The following is a 14,369-nucleotide window of genomic DNA, read 5'->3' as shown; positions in this document are numbered from 1 at the left end:
AAACATAATAGGTCCCCTTTAAATCTTTATTTAAACGAACCGATACTTGATTGCTTATTTCTCTCACAAAGATTTATGTGAATGAACAGGAATAAAAGACCAAATTTAATTCTATATAGCATACAATACTTAGTAGCTTCTTTCACTACTCCACCATGTGTCATCCCATGTAGATGCTTGTCACCAACCAAGACTTAAATGCCTCTAGTGTGTTTCAGTAACGCTCCATTTCCCAGTTCTCACAGACAATGAATTACTGACTAAATTCAAAGTCGAGTCAAGTCAACTTTATTTATATAGCACATTTCATACGTCAAGCGTAACTCAATGTGCTTAAAGTGCCTACAGTGGTTCTGAGTCCAAAATCCAGTCGCTCATAATAGTAAATATGACTAGTATTACCATAATTAGTTACCAACACAAACAAAATTCCAAGAAAAATAAATATTCCTTGACAACAAAGTTTGTACCTCCAAAATAAAACATAAAATAACTAAATTAGTGAATGAATGAGTTTGATGGGATTATTATCACTGGATTGAGCAATTAACATTTGTGTTGATAACATCTGAATACAATGTGGATGGAACATGACAAAGACATTGTGATGGATTTAAGTAATGTATGGTTAATCATAAGTGATGATAATGACACAGGTTGTATCTGTAATTGCTGAACGTTCATATTTCCCAGAGTGTAGAGCTATAATTCACACATCTATGAGTCTATTACTGAAACAGTACAACAGAGGTTTTATCAACAGAGGAAAAACTGTTAGACTAACCTGTTAGGTATAGTGCAATTATATATATTAGATATTTACAATTCAATTAGCCAATTTAGCCTAGCTGTAATAAAGAGCTACATGTCAAGTAAACACTGACAACCACTGACCCCAGTGGAAGTTGTTCATGGTTTTTACAATTAATGTCAAATTATGTTTGCTTACACAAAATACTCAAATCACTAGACAATTCTAACAGTGCTAATTATAGGCTACACTGTTTGGGTAAACAACCTACATCAGCATTTGAGTTTTAAAACAGATGTACATTGCAGGAACTGTGAGGCAAATTCCCTTTGCACAGAGCAGTTAATTAGTAGTCAAAACACAAATGACAAAAACTTCACATTACACATTACATCAAATGTATCTTAGACAGACATACAGAATGTTAGCGAAATGATTTTACTGTATATATTTAAAATCTGTTTCAAATGTCATTTTCCTCCAGTCTTCTTCTGACTGCCTCCACATATAAACACACATCATCTGGTTTTTGAGCTCCACAAGCGCATCTACAAAGGTGCTCTGGTCTGTTTGTTTATTTGGAAAAGTAAGAAGCAATTTAACATTTCAGCTGTTTAAAATGCCTGCACGTAGGTTGTAAAATGCAAACAGCAACTCTCCAAATAAACAGACTTGTGGGGAGAAGGGACAAAGGCCATCAGGCAACATAACAGGTTTTTAGGGGTCTATAAGGCAAGCAACTACGGACACCTAAAGACAAGGGGGCGATATCCAATTCTGTGACAGATCATAAGAACTGAAAGGTAGGGCAATAAACCAACATACGGCAGAAAGCACACAAGCTTCTATCCCACAATGTAAATCATTACTCCCATTAGATGCAGGGTTAGCCTAGATATGAGATGCCTTCTTGTTGCTAAATCCAAAGGAAACAGGAGACAGAGAGCAGGGAACAAGCTGTCCCTACTTGGGCCACAGTCCTCTACCGATTCCCCAAAGGCACGGAGACGGGAGGAAGGAACAGGGCAAGAGGAGGAGGAGGAGGAGGAGGAGGCGAAAGATGAGGAAGGAAGAGACAGGAAGTGAGGACAAACTCACCACACTGGCTACCTGGGCCGTTTTGGGTCGTTTTGAATGGTCCAGAGCAAAGATAGTATACTCAGAGAGAAAAGCGGGCTCTGCTATCATCCCGGCCAGCATCTGACCCCGTCAGTGCAGTAACGGGACGAAAGGTGGGGAAAGGAGAGGAACACAGAGAGCAATGAGAAAAACAACACCATGAGTGTGAAATAGCGCCGAAGGGAGAGTCCAGCCAGACTGTCCAGACCTGGCTGGCTGAGATAGACTGAGATGGATGGAGAGAGTACAGAGAGAGTAGAGAGAGACAGAGGGTGAGAGACTACATGGGATAGGAAGAAAAATAAGAGAAGCGGGAAAGTGAAACACTCAATCAACATTAATGTTATGAATAACAGTTTGACATCTCTGCATGTAGTTTTAAGTTATGATTTTGTCAAAAAAAAAAAAAAAAATCTGCCAAATCTGCCTGCAACAACAAGTACACACGATCAGAGATGTCAAAGTGTTACAGATTCGTGAGGTGGAAAAAAGATGCTGCAATGATAAAAAGCTTCTAAGCTGAAGGCACATGGGCCCGCGTTACAACAACACATCTGTGCCTCCACAGAATAAGGGAGAAAGTAGAGTGTAGAAACCTGCGCAAAAGGGGCACTGTCACTGCTCCAGTTCAGAGTCTGCAGTGTTGAAATGTAGGAAACGTGTCATGAATGAGTGATCAAGCCTATTTTTTGATCTCAAGATCAAACAGCCAAAACTGGAGACATCATATCTAACCTCTAAAATAGATGTATTAACCAGGTGTTGCATCATCAATCTTACAGTCGTGGTCGGTACATCATTGCCGATCTACCTCTGTCTAATGAAGCAAAGAAGACTTGCATAAACTTGCCCATATCCACTGGAGGAAAATATTGCAACAAATCACCAGAGAAAGAAAAACACTCAGAGGAGGTTACATCAATTATTCATACACATGCTGAAATACGGTCTGCTCTCCACCATTAAAATGCTCTTCCCAACATCTCTAAATGAGAATCTTTTTTGGCAGCATTATAAAGATAAATAACATATATTGTTGTTTTATTAAAGAAACTATTGTATATATATTATATGATATTTAATTTATGTGAGAAAGCTTTTTAACAACAGGCCACATTATAATAATTGGCCAGGTGCTTTTACAGATGAAGATAAAATATCCTGAATTTAATCTAAATTTCTAGGTTATTGTCTTATGTAATAATACATGCAGTTAAATGGAAGGAAAGCTTAACAAACCATACCTGTATATGATGAGGTCACAGTGCTGATTGTTCTACAACATCAGTTAGCACAGTGTTATTACAGCTCATGTGTTCTCATGAAATCATAAGGGCCCTGTGGTGACAGATTGCCATCTGTTGCCTGAAGTAATGGAACAGCTACAATTCAGGGAATATGCTTAGGGAATATGCTTGGGGAATAATATGCATCTTTTATTATATTAACAAATTACAATCAGTCTCGGCCAGAGAGTCAAGACTGTTTCATTTGGTAGTAGATAATGCGCACTGAAAATCAGAGGCCTACACTCTTTGAAAACCGAAAGCACTACTTGGTGACTGATTTGCTTTCACTTGGCACAGCAATCAGAAAGGGACCAGTTTGTTATTGAGGCAGCATTCAGCGTAACAAAACACATGACTGACAGAAACATTGCAGTGTACTGAAAATTAGAATAAAAGCTGGGGAAAGAATATGACACTTTTGCAGGCTGCAGTTTGAGCTCAAAGATATTAAACGTTTAGCCTATCTATCAGAGGATGACCCCACGCTCACCTCTCTGTCACTGGGAACGGGTGAGCCATCGTGAAGAAATGGCGGGGTTTGACTGCTGCGCCGGTCTCCACTGCCCATCTGTTGAATAAACAAAATAATATATACATCTGTTTCAAACACTCAACATCTTCTCCTTTTAATAGCACCTTATTTATCATATTTTAGCCTTATCTTATTTTAATGTGTGGGTAATGTGAGTGTGTGTTTAGGCAGAGTGAATGTAACAGCTTTGTCCTTCACAAGAGACAGCAAATTTTGTTGGATGTGAACATAAACTGACAATAGAGGCATTCAATCATTCAATATCATACGCTCTTCTTTCTTATTCTGATAAGGCTTTAAGGATTCAAGCATTTTCTACTAATTATAGCTCACTGTTCGTCCATCTTCACCTTTTAACCCAATCAGCTTTGTGTTCTTCAGCAAATCAATGTGTCATAAACTACAAGCACAAACAGCGTCAAAGTGAAGTTTGCTCCACACAAGTGCCAAGACGCATTCAGAGACATGCAAACCATTAATACAAAGTAGGCAAAGAGATGTCATGCACTGTGGAACATGGCTTTTTGCATCTGAAGTAATTTTAACACATTTACAAACGATTGGCCATAAATGCCAATTAGCTGCCTGCTACAGCTACAAAGGAGATTTGGCTAACAAAGCTGATATGTAGGTTTTAAATTTTAAAGCAAAACCAAACAACAGAGTTTTTAAGATCATCTTTGTTCAAGATACAGTAAAAAGGTTAAGTCAATATCTGGAAAACACTGACAAACTGCATCGGCAAATAAAGACAGGTTGAACCTGACCAGCAGGGTTGTAATGAGCCCATGCATAGTAATTCAAACTATCGTTAAGCCCGAGACGAAACAGCTTTGTAGCAGTGTCTCTGATGATTATTTACTTTGTTAACTTCCACGTTGATTTCTAGCTGCTCTGAACCCTGATATGTACATACTGTGATGGCAGGCGTTTGACACTGACAGGATTTGCATGTCAAACACAGCTGCCAGCTGACATCCATTTGCAGCAAGCAACATAAAACAGACACGCCCATACTGTCTCATTTCTATTATAAGATTCATGGCTAGTGTTTCCACTTCAGCGAAGTTCACGAGATTGTTGTTTTAGTCTACCTTGAACGACGAGATGTACTAGGTACAAGTTTTAGCAGCAGCTGATGACAGCTAAGTTAGGCAGCTAAATGACTTAGCATGATGCTAACGTTGAGAGGACAGCAAAAGGACCAACTGAGAACACAAGTTAACAAACGTTGACAGGCTGTTTAGTTATGTCAGTGCTATACTAAACATTTATGCTCGGAGCATGAAGCATAACCCCTGCCAAACAGAAAGCTATCGTCCTCAGCTAGCACCTCAGCAATGTAAACACGTATTAGCTTCGCTAGTTAGCTCCCAGCAACAACAACCAACCTGGGCCTGCTGTTGTGACTGCGCATTCCTCTGCGGTGACTGCTCCTCGTTAATCTTCTGCTTCAGCTTTTTAAACATCTTGTCACACCGATGTAGCTCACAGCTGACGGGCAGATGACTACTATCCGGCGGAGATGTAGTTTTATGTTAGTTTAGCCTGACATCCAGTCCTTGGTGTCAGACTTCCTTGTTCGCTTCTGAAATCCAGCAGGTGACCGGGCTCTCTGCGCATGTGCGGCCAACGTGGAGGAAAAAATGAAACGTCAGAGTTAAAGGGTCAGTTCAGGCTAAATTAGCTACAGCGCCACCTTTGGAGAAGACATGCAGCACACCTGTATTTTCTAGGTAGCTCCAATTAGTGGTCCTGCTGGTGTTACTGTGGTTGAATGTGTTGTTGCAGCCCAGTGGTAGTTTGGAGTCACACTTTACTTTACTTTACTTAAACGTCACTGATTTTTTGAAATTTGTTTAGTATGGAGTTCAGCTTTTATTTGGCTCATTTCTTTAAAAGGGAGTTATACATGTATATGTATGGCTGAAATAAAAAGATTTAATTGCAATGGCCACAGAAAGATCATGTTTAAAACGCTTAGTAGGCCAATGGTGCTATATATTCTTAGTTTTATTAAGGCAGGATTTAACAGATTGTAGTATTTAAAACAAATTCTATTTTACATTTAAACTTCTCTAATGCTTCTTGTGATAAAGGTGAAAATACTTCTTAATCTTAATTTGTTGAAACATCCGATTCATGAGTTTAGTCTTTGTCTTTCTTATCCCTTTAATCATCTTCATTGGATGTGGATCTATCTCAGTACCAGCTCCCGGGTCTTTAAGGTTTAAAAACCACCCTCATGCAACAAATATGAACACAAAAACTAGACAAACTTAAAAAAGAGGCCTTGCTTGGACAGAAGAGGGCACTGTGTAAGCATGTTTTACTAAGATTTTGCTCTAGGCCAGTTCAAAGCACAACTCTCTACACTTACATAATGTTTCATACTGTAGCCGATGTGCTATCAAGTTTTAATAGCTGGTTCTACTTTTCCCAACTAAAAGAAGATAAATTACCTCCCTTTGTTCTCTAGCCACATCCCTAAAAGTGAATGTTACAGAGAAAAACTGCAGAGCACTGTGTTGCCATTTTAGTGGTCTGGTAATTCATCCCTTTGTGCTTGGTGAGAACATATTTTATCTGGTTTATGCTATAGAGGGGATAGATATCTCATCATGTGAGGGCCAGTGCAGATTATCATTGTGAACTTCAAGCATTTGTTTTACACAAGCCGATGCTGAGCAACAGTGATTTACAAATATTAGATTAGAATTTGTTCCATTAGAAACAAGGTCCACACAACACATTCATCACAAACAGATCAATGTGTTCATGTGTATTGTTTATGTGATGATCCGTGGTGGACTCCCTGAACTCTGATAATTTATATTAATGTTATATCTGAGTCATAATGTCCTTGGGTAACACAATAACAACTGTAACAGACAGAGAAGTTCACACTGTGGGTGTGAGTAATGATTTAAATAGTTCTTTCCTTTGGGATCTGGCCATGTGCAAATATCTGAAATAAACACTTCTGAGTCAGACTTTGCTGTCTGGTGGAGAAAGAATACAGCGCATGTCATTTTGGGCACTGAATCTATTAAAATGAAGCCTAAAATGAAGATGTGATGTGCATTTTTTCACCATTCTGGCTCTAATGTTTACGACTCAGCAGGGCTTTTGATCTATGATGGGTGACTGGAACAGTGAGTATGACTGATGGGTGGTTAACAGCAGAGTGATGGAGCTCTCCTATACCATGCGACAGTTACTGCTTCACCCTGAGGCATACAGCAGAGAGGATGTGAAGTGAAAACAGAGGGATTGGCTGCTGCTGCATGTTTGCTATGGCAGTTTTGTTTTAGACAGAAGCTTAGTTTCTTAATACACCACAGTGTATGAATTTGCGAAATTCTGGATAATTTGGTGTCTTTGGGCCTTGAACAGTTACTTAAATGAAACCATCTGAGAGCTTCGAAGGAGAATTGCCTCTTTTGTGGAACTGTGAACACTAGAATATACATCTTAAAAGAACAAAGAGTCTACTTTTTTGTTATCTGGGGAACCACTTGTATAAGTTTTAACAATGCTTATGCCTTGATGTGTTTTTTTATGGCAAGTCTTGATCTGCAAAGTAACTTGCAACTATAACTGTCAAATAAATATTGTTGGGAGGAAAGTATTTCCCTCTGAAATGCAGCAGACTAGAAGTATAAAGTAGAGCATAAAATGAAAATGCTCAAGTAAAGTACAGTAGAAGTAGCTTACCTCAAATCTTTAATATCTCACTTCTTTTTATCTGATCAATCATTTCTCAGGATTGTAATTAACAGAATTATGGTATTATTTTATAAAAATTATTTGAATTATCCCGTTCTAAACTGAAATCTGCATGTCCGTTTTCACTTGGGAATTTATCTGGTTTCACTGGGCCTTTATGCAATCTCACGGACTTGGACAGAAAGTTTGAGGATGAGATCACTCAGCACATTCACTTACGACTGTGGCTGAAGTCCAACACATAAACTCCAGGAGAGCACTGTGCACTTCAAACTCACTGCTGACAGCACAATGGGGCTCAGAGACCAGATCAATAAGAAAAAAAACATAAATCCCCTGTGAAGTTTATTAATGCCCAATTAAAAGCACATCTGCAGAACCTGAAGTGAAAGCAAATATTACACAGCTTGGTTTTGCCACTGGCACCAGCGGTCAGTGCTGTGAAGGCTGATATGTGCTTAAAGGTTCCATATATGAGAGTTTGAACATTAGGAGCAATGGTGAAACTGATGGTAGCCAAATCTTTTTCCTACTATGGTGAAGGCATGGCCTGGCCTACTGTCATGGTAAGCCAATCAGAGTAGGGTAGAGTTGGGTGGGTCATGCCTTTACCCTGACACGAAATAAAATGCTCCAGGCCAGCCATGTGTGCATGTTAGTGCATGTGAGTCCCTCCCTTCATGTTGCACTGGTTGGCAAATTGCCACCATTCTGCACTGCCCTCATACGGCAGTTACTGCTGACTACACCATCTCAACTCACGGTGGCAGGACGGCATCATCACAGAAGCATAACACCCATCCTCCAGTTCCCCCCTTTGGTTAATACTGTTAGCCATGTCAGTACTGTTGCCATTGTTAGCACTGTTAACATGGCTATCACTGCTGTCCACCACCATTTCAGCTCAGCCACCTCCATGTCTGCTTGTGACACCAGACTTTGAATGTTATATAGACCTATAGCACCTGGAGCTATATAGGTCCAAACTCTGCCTCATGCAGTATCTCTTGGTATTCTAGCTTTACATATAATTGTCTCTCTGGAGGCTTGCTCCTGAGAGAATGGGCCAAACTGATTAAATATTGATACACTTCCTGGCTTGACGTTGCTTGTCACGACTCTTTATCACCTCCTTTCTCTCCAAAAACCTCTCCACAATGCGGTGTAGATCCTTGCTGCAGCTCTGAGGGTCATCTGAGGGAGCGTCTCATTCTCTGCTACAATGGTTAATGCCTTCTCATCATTTCTCCCTCCTTGAAAATGTGTTGTAGAGAATTATTGTAAACCACTGCCTTCGTGTACAAGGGGTCAAGTAGGCTATAATTAATTTACTAGAAGTAAATTGAATTACTCCCGGTATCCTTACTACCAAGGTGTCCTCAAAAACCATCAAAGCTTTTAATCAAAAATATAGTGACTACTTTTAATTTTCACATTAAGTTTAAAGTTGATCAGATATTACTTTATTTGTCCTTATTCATAGGTTGAAAATGTGTCAGTCTTGTGCTGAGGTTGATTTTGAACACTGATTGATGATTAAAGGCTGGCACACTGACCACCTCTTGCCCCTTTCCCACCTCCCATGGTGTCATCATCTGGTTGTTTTGTGCCCATGCCTCCTGTCACAGTAAGGCCGTGCCAGCTTGAAGAGCCTGTTTCAAAAGCAGCTCCATGGGCACATCTTTGTCACTGGCAGGGGATAAGCATTGCACAGCCATCATCTCTTATTCATGATCTGTCCAAAACTAGTGGTACATGATGATTTGCAAACCTTGGCTGTTAGCTGATTCTGTTGATAATGCAGTCATGAAGGTGTGTTGAGGCCAAAGTCAGGGCTTAAAAGTTAAAAAATAAATCAAGAGGTCATTTGTTTTTAGGGAGGCCAAGGTTTGGGAGAACATGTCTATGTTCCTGTGTTCCCTTAAACTGGTACCTTCGCCAATAAGGTAATGTTTTCCCCAATTCTGTTTGTGTGTTTATCTGTCTGTCTGTTTGTCTGTAATTGACATTGTTAGCGCAATAAGTCAAAAATTTACAGACCGGTTTTAACATGGGCAACCCTAACCCTAATCTAACCCTAATCCAAGCACCCAAGAACAGCACCAGCCTTTGAGGACAATTTTACATAGTGGCCAAATGTGGAATTACAACTTCTGGGTCCATTTCGTGATGCCATGGGGCCCCAAAAACTTTTTAATATAGGCTTCTAAATCTTAGAAATCAGTGTTTACATTTTTTTTAGCAATACAACCCCTGTGAAATGACTCATTTCACTGACTAGATTTGATCCATTTGGTCCAATAACTTTTCTAAAGTCTAGAAGAGCTGCAAGATTAATCATTTTAAGGCATTTCAAATACGCAGAGGGCTAAACCAGGAGTTGGCTGCTTAGCCATTGGGAGTTAGCCATTTGACCACTGTACGTCTCTAGTGCACTTGCTCTCATATCGTGGAAATCAAGCCTTTTGGCGTCATGCATCACTGAGCAACTTTCATCATAATAAACAGGCGCTGCCTCCAATGCTATACCCAGTTCTCTTTATACAATCATGCCCTAACCCCTGAGACTCAGATGCTGAGAGAACATGTGGCTGAGGAAACATATGTCTGACCCCTTCTGAGGAACCATGATCCCTGGTATTCTTTGAATGTTACTGCATGTTGCTGCTGTGTTTTAATGTAGGGTGGATCCACTAGATGGAGCTACCCCTGCACCACAACACACCCACCTTACTCAGCAAAGGATAAGGCTTTGTGTCATATACATTGTGAGAGGAGACAGAGTGAAAGACAATGCAGCTCTGCCTGCTTCATTGGGTTGGTCTTATCTGGAGCAGCCCATGGTAATTCATTGTAGCTTAAAATCTGTTGCAACAACAGATGTTCATCACTGTTCAGCATTGCATTCGCTTAAAGCTCCATATGAAAACCTAGCGCAAGACTGTTGCCTCAGCAGATACTTTTACCCATCATTCAAAAAAAGCACAGCTGTAACTAATGACATTACTGATGGCTCTGTTCCATTTAGCTGAGCCAATAAGCCATGATAGTGAGGCAAATTGCTCAGTTTTCACGGGAGACATTTTGAACGGTCATAGCAGGGAAAGTACAGGTGTTACTAATAACATTAATGATGGGTCTGTGCTATCTATGTCCCAGTAAGACAGTGTGACAGTAAGCCAACATGCACAATACCAGGATTTTACTGTTTACTCTGATGTGTCAAAATGTACTCAGTTAAAATGTCTGTTGCCAAAGCCCTGGAAAAATTTACAAACTGAATTCTTCTCTCCCTTTATTTAACCCAGTAAAAGTCTAATTGAAATTTTTTTCCCCCATAGATTGTGTAAAAGTAATTGGTTTATGGACTTCTGTTTTGAAACTCTGAGTTATTTTGGCTGTTACCATCTTGGATTTTTGGTTTGCCAGAAGTGAACATACTTGAACAAGAGGATGGAACTAAAGAGGAGCGAAGGGTGGATCGACCAAGTGGCTGTAAAAATGTTTTTTTCTGCTGTAAATCTGGTCAAATATGGTTGTTTTGGGGAAGTGACTCCCTATTGGAGCCAGCCTCAAGTGGTCATTGGCGGAACTGCAGTTTCTGGCGCTTCTGTGTCCATTTTAATTTGCAACCCTGGAGGTTGCTGCTTGTTTTTTTCTCAACCTGTCTAATCGTCTGACAGCTTGTCTCTTGCCCCTACTGGACCTCTGTGGATGTCAGTGTATCTCAGATCTCAGCAGTCACATTGGTGAATACAATATCATTGATCTTTTTAAGAGGAAGAAATTGTTACAATAAACCGGAACCAGCCTTACTCTAATGGCTCAGTAAGACAAGACATAGACAAGGCAGTCAGTTGCAACATGTTCAAAGGGGCATTAGCAGGAAGTCAGGATGGCAACACAGAAGCTCTGGAGGACTATGCGGCTAAAGGGCAGGTATAGTACATACCGGGCACTAATTCGAGAGTCGGGAGCAGAACACAGCAGTAAGGACTATTGCTGGTAAGAAAGAGAATGACAAAAGAGGTAAAAGCAAGATTATGCAACTTTTGAAAAAATGAATAACATATTCTTCCTTTTACAGATGAAAAATTGAATTCTTAAGCAATAAAATACACCCTTGCTCCATCCAGTACTCTCAGAGATAGGGACTGGATGTCGTCATGACGGAATTTTTCGCAGGCTTGAGCCATTTGAGCAATTGACCATATGAGTGAGGAATTCACTGACAGGTGACACATTATGTTTTTCAAGCATTACATTACGTCAAATAAACGCACACTTTCAGTTTGATGGGTACTGGGATTTTACTGACGTTTCAGCGCCACTACTTTGAAGGACTAAAAGATCAGAGCTGTATTTATTTACACAGTTCAATTTATTTCTACATGAAAAGTGACTTCACCGACATAAATCAGAATCTAATTTTCTGCTAGCGCGGGTTACTAATAAATCTTGAATAAAAGAATATGTGGGATCTTTGAATAATGTAATAGTGCTGCCAACCAAAGACCTTTGAATTTCTCACTGTGTAAGTACATTACGGTTTTTCCTTTTCAACACTTTCCACACATTTTTTCACCTTATGAGTAATGGTCAGAAGGGGTTTGACCTTTTTTGTTATTCCTATAGAACAGACAAGCCAGAGTCTCTCGTGATCATAAATACTAGTCCCAGACATCGAATGTTTAGCAGTTAAATTGCAGTCTCCCTCAGACATAGAAGCCATTACAAGGTATTCCCCACAGGGAATTCACACAGATCTACACACTCACCCAAAGACATAATTGCCTTTTCAGTTTCTTCTTTTTGTTTCATCAGCCAGTTCATCATTACTTTTTAATTGCTACGAAAAAGAACGGAAAATATGAATCTTGCTATTTGCAGGCATTGACTCCACTGCTACAGTTTGTTTTGCTCACTGCTATGTTACATGTAGAAATAACAAAAAGGAAAACTGAACATGGGAGTTAAAAAAAAGGGTGATGATGAAACAAGTGTGTCTGGTAATTGTTGAGCCTTCTGTGTGATTCCACCTGAGGACGGGTTGTATTTGTTTGCCTGATGAGAAGGATGTCGTTCATTACAAAGACCCCGCTGTTCAAAGATTCAGCGTCTTGAGGGGAGGAGGGCGAACCTGGATGAACATGTTTTATGTAAGGATATCATTCCGGAAGGTTGTGCTGGTCTCAGTGTTATTATCTCCCAAGCAGCTGGATTGGTCTGTGGTCAGAGCCACTGGCATTTCCAGATGGCATTAACACCCTGGTGCATAAAACAGCACATTCACCCCAGTATTATCTCATCTACCAAGCTCATTAGTGCTCACTTCTAGATATTTGGCATGAAAGGGCAGAAATACTGAAAAGTAAATAACTATATGATATTGGATATTACAATTTCTGCTTATACAACCGTTGAGGAAACTGAGATAGTCTTTTTTCTAGTAATTTGGGGGTACACCACCCAGGTGGAGCTTACATTATATATTTAAAATAAACAAACTCATGGTGGGTATTTATAGGCTGATTTAGTATATTCTGTCTGAACTTTTTTTTTTTTTTTTTTTTTGTACTACCTGTAGGTTACCAAAAATTATATATTTTGTCCTGGCAGTGTCTTGGAAAAAATAATTAGATCTGAAAGTTAGAATCTTTAAGAATTTCATTAAATCAGACTCTATTTTTAGAATTATGGTTGCATAATTTTTTAACAATAGTTATTCAGTATATATACATGCTGTCATTACCTCTTTATATATTCTTTTTAATTGTAATGGCGGAGTACGCCATTCTCGCTACAGATTAAAATTACCTACCTACCTACTTAAGGGGGAGGAGATTACAGTAAATGATACATACATGTAATCCAGCCAAGCAGCAATCTCTGGGGCTGAAAAATGAAGCCAACAGAGAGGTGCCAAAAACTGCAGTTCCTCAAATGGCCACTTGAGGCTAGCTCCAGAAGCGAATCAGTCCCTCTAAAAAGGCTAACTTTACAGCAAATATAAACATGTTTACACTCTGGAACAAAAAAAAAATTTTGGTCACGATTAGACTCACAAGTCAGTCTTTAGACGCTTTGCTTAACTAAAGACTGATGTCTTTCTCCCTGATTTTGTGTTTAGATGGGCGGATACAATTTCAGAGTTTAAAAAAACTCCCTACGTTGCAGAACCAATAGTAAATCCGCAGGGCGGTGTTTCGGTGGCTTGCTGAACTCTTGTGCTCATAAACATAGTCCGACTAGAAACACATGTAGCGGTACAAAATGGCTCAAGTCGCTGTAAGTCTTTCATTTCCACAATCTTGTGGACTGAGCACACGTTTGATAAAATGGAGTTAAATCGCTCGGCATCCATTTTCAAGCTCTCTGTGTTTTTGCTGCTTTGCGAATGAGAAAAGGGGGAGCGCACATTTCCGGGAGGACGTGTCCTTTTCAAAAATGCAAGAGGTGTTACTTTGTTGCCGGCTGTTTTCGCCGGTGTGTTAAACACACTTTAGAAAGGAGTGTCCCCAGACTATCAGAAGGCAGATATCTCTGATTGTCTGGTGGCGAGACTAGGTCACGATAGCTAATGTCGCCTTTTGTGACAGCTATTTGGGGGCTGAATTTTTATTTAACTCACTGGTTAACATTTTAACCCATTATGGGTAGGCTGCTTTGAGTGACAGACTGTCTGTTGATTGTGTCCTCGGCTTCTTAGTTAGATCCACCCCTTGCTCCTTCACAGTGCTAGCCTCTTACCCAAATATGGTCACTTCTGGCTCCATAAGAAACAAAATGGTGACAGCCTAAATGCTGAATTCAAGGCTTCAAAATGGGAGGCCCATTTTTATAGGCTATGAATCCAGAGTTATAATTTGATTTTACCTCACTGATATTAGCTGCATTCACTAAACATTTCCTAGAGTTAAAGGATCCCTTTAATGTGAAACATTAATTA

The 14,369-nt window shown here is 39.7% G+C and overlaps 1 protein-coding gene across 3 annotated transcripts in view; it reads right to left on the bottom strand.

The window, feature by feature from the left end:
- golga4 (golgin A4) overlaps nt 1-5,297 on the bottom strand; it is a 29,093-nt gene extending 23,796 nt beyond the window's left edge. For 2 of the 3 annotated variants that reach the window (XM_049600328.1, XM_049600329.1), the window contains exons 1-3: nt 5,083-5,297; nt 3,650-3,727; nt 1,850-1,951 (exon numbers count right to left, since the gene is read on the bottom strand). In XM_049600328.1, coding sequence (XP_049456285.1) covers nt 1,850-1,951; nt 3,650-3,727; nt 5,083-5,160 — 258 coding nt within the window. In that variant the 5' untranslated portion in view covers nt 5,161-5,297. The remainder of the gene's footprint in view (nt 1-1,849; nt 1,952-3,649; nt 3,728-5,082) is intronic. The other variant, XM_049600330.1, reaches the window with a different exon arrangement.
- Nucleotides 5,298-14,369: the final 9,072 nt, after the last annotated feature.

The sequence above is a fragment of the Epinephelus fuscoguttatus genome, linkage group LG16 (assembly GCF_011397635.1).
Source record: "Epinephelus fuscoguttatus linkage group LG16, E.fuscoguttatus.final_Chr_v1".
Taxonomy (NCBI): Eukaryota; Metazoa; Chordata; class Actinopteri; order Perciformes; family Serranidae; genus Epinephelus; species Epinephelus fuscoguttatus.
The sequence above is the reverse complement of the archived record's forward strand: the minus strand, read 5'-3'. Positions and strand labels throughout refer to the sequence as shown.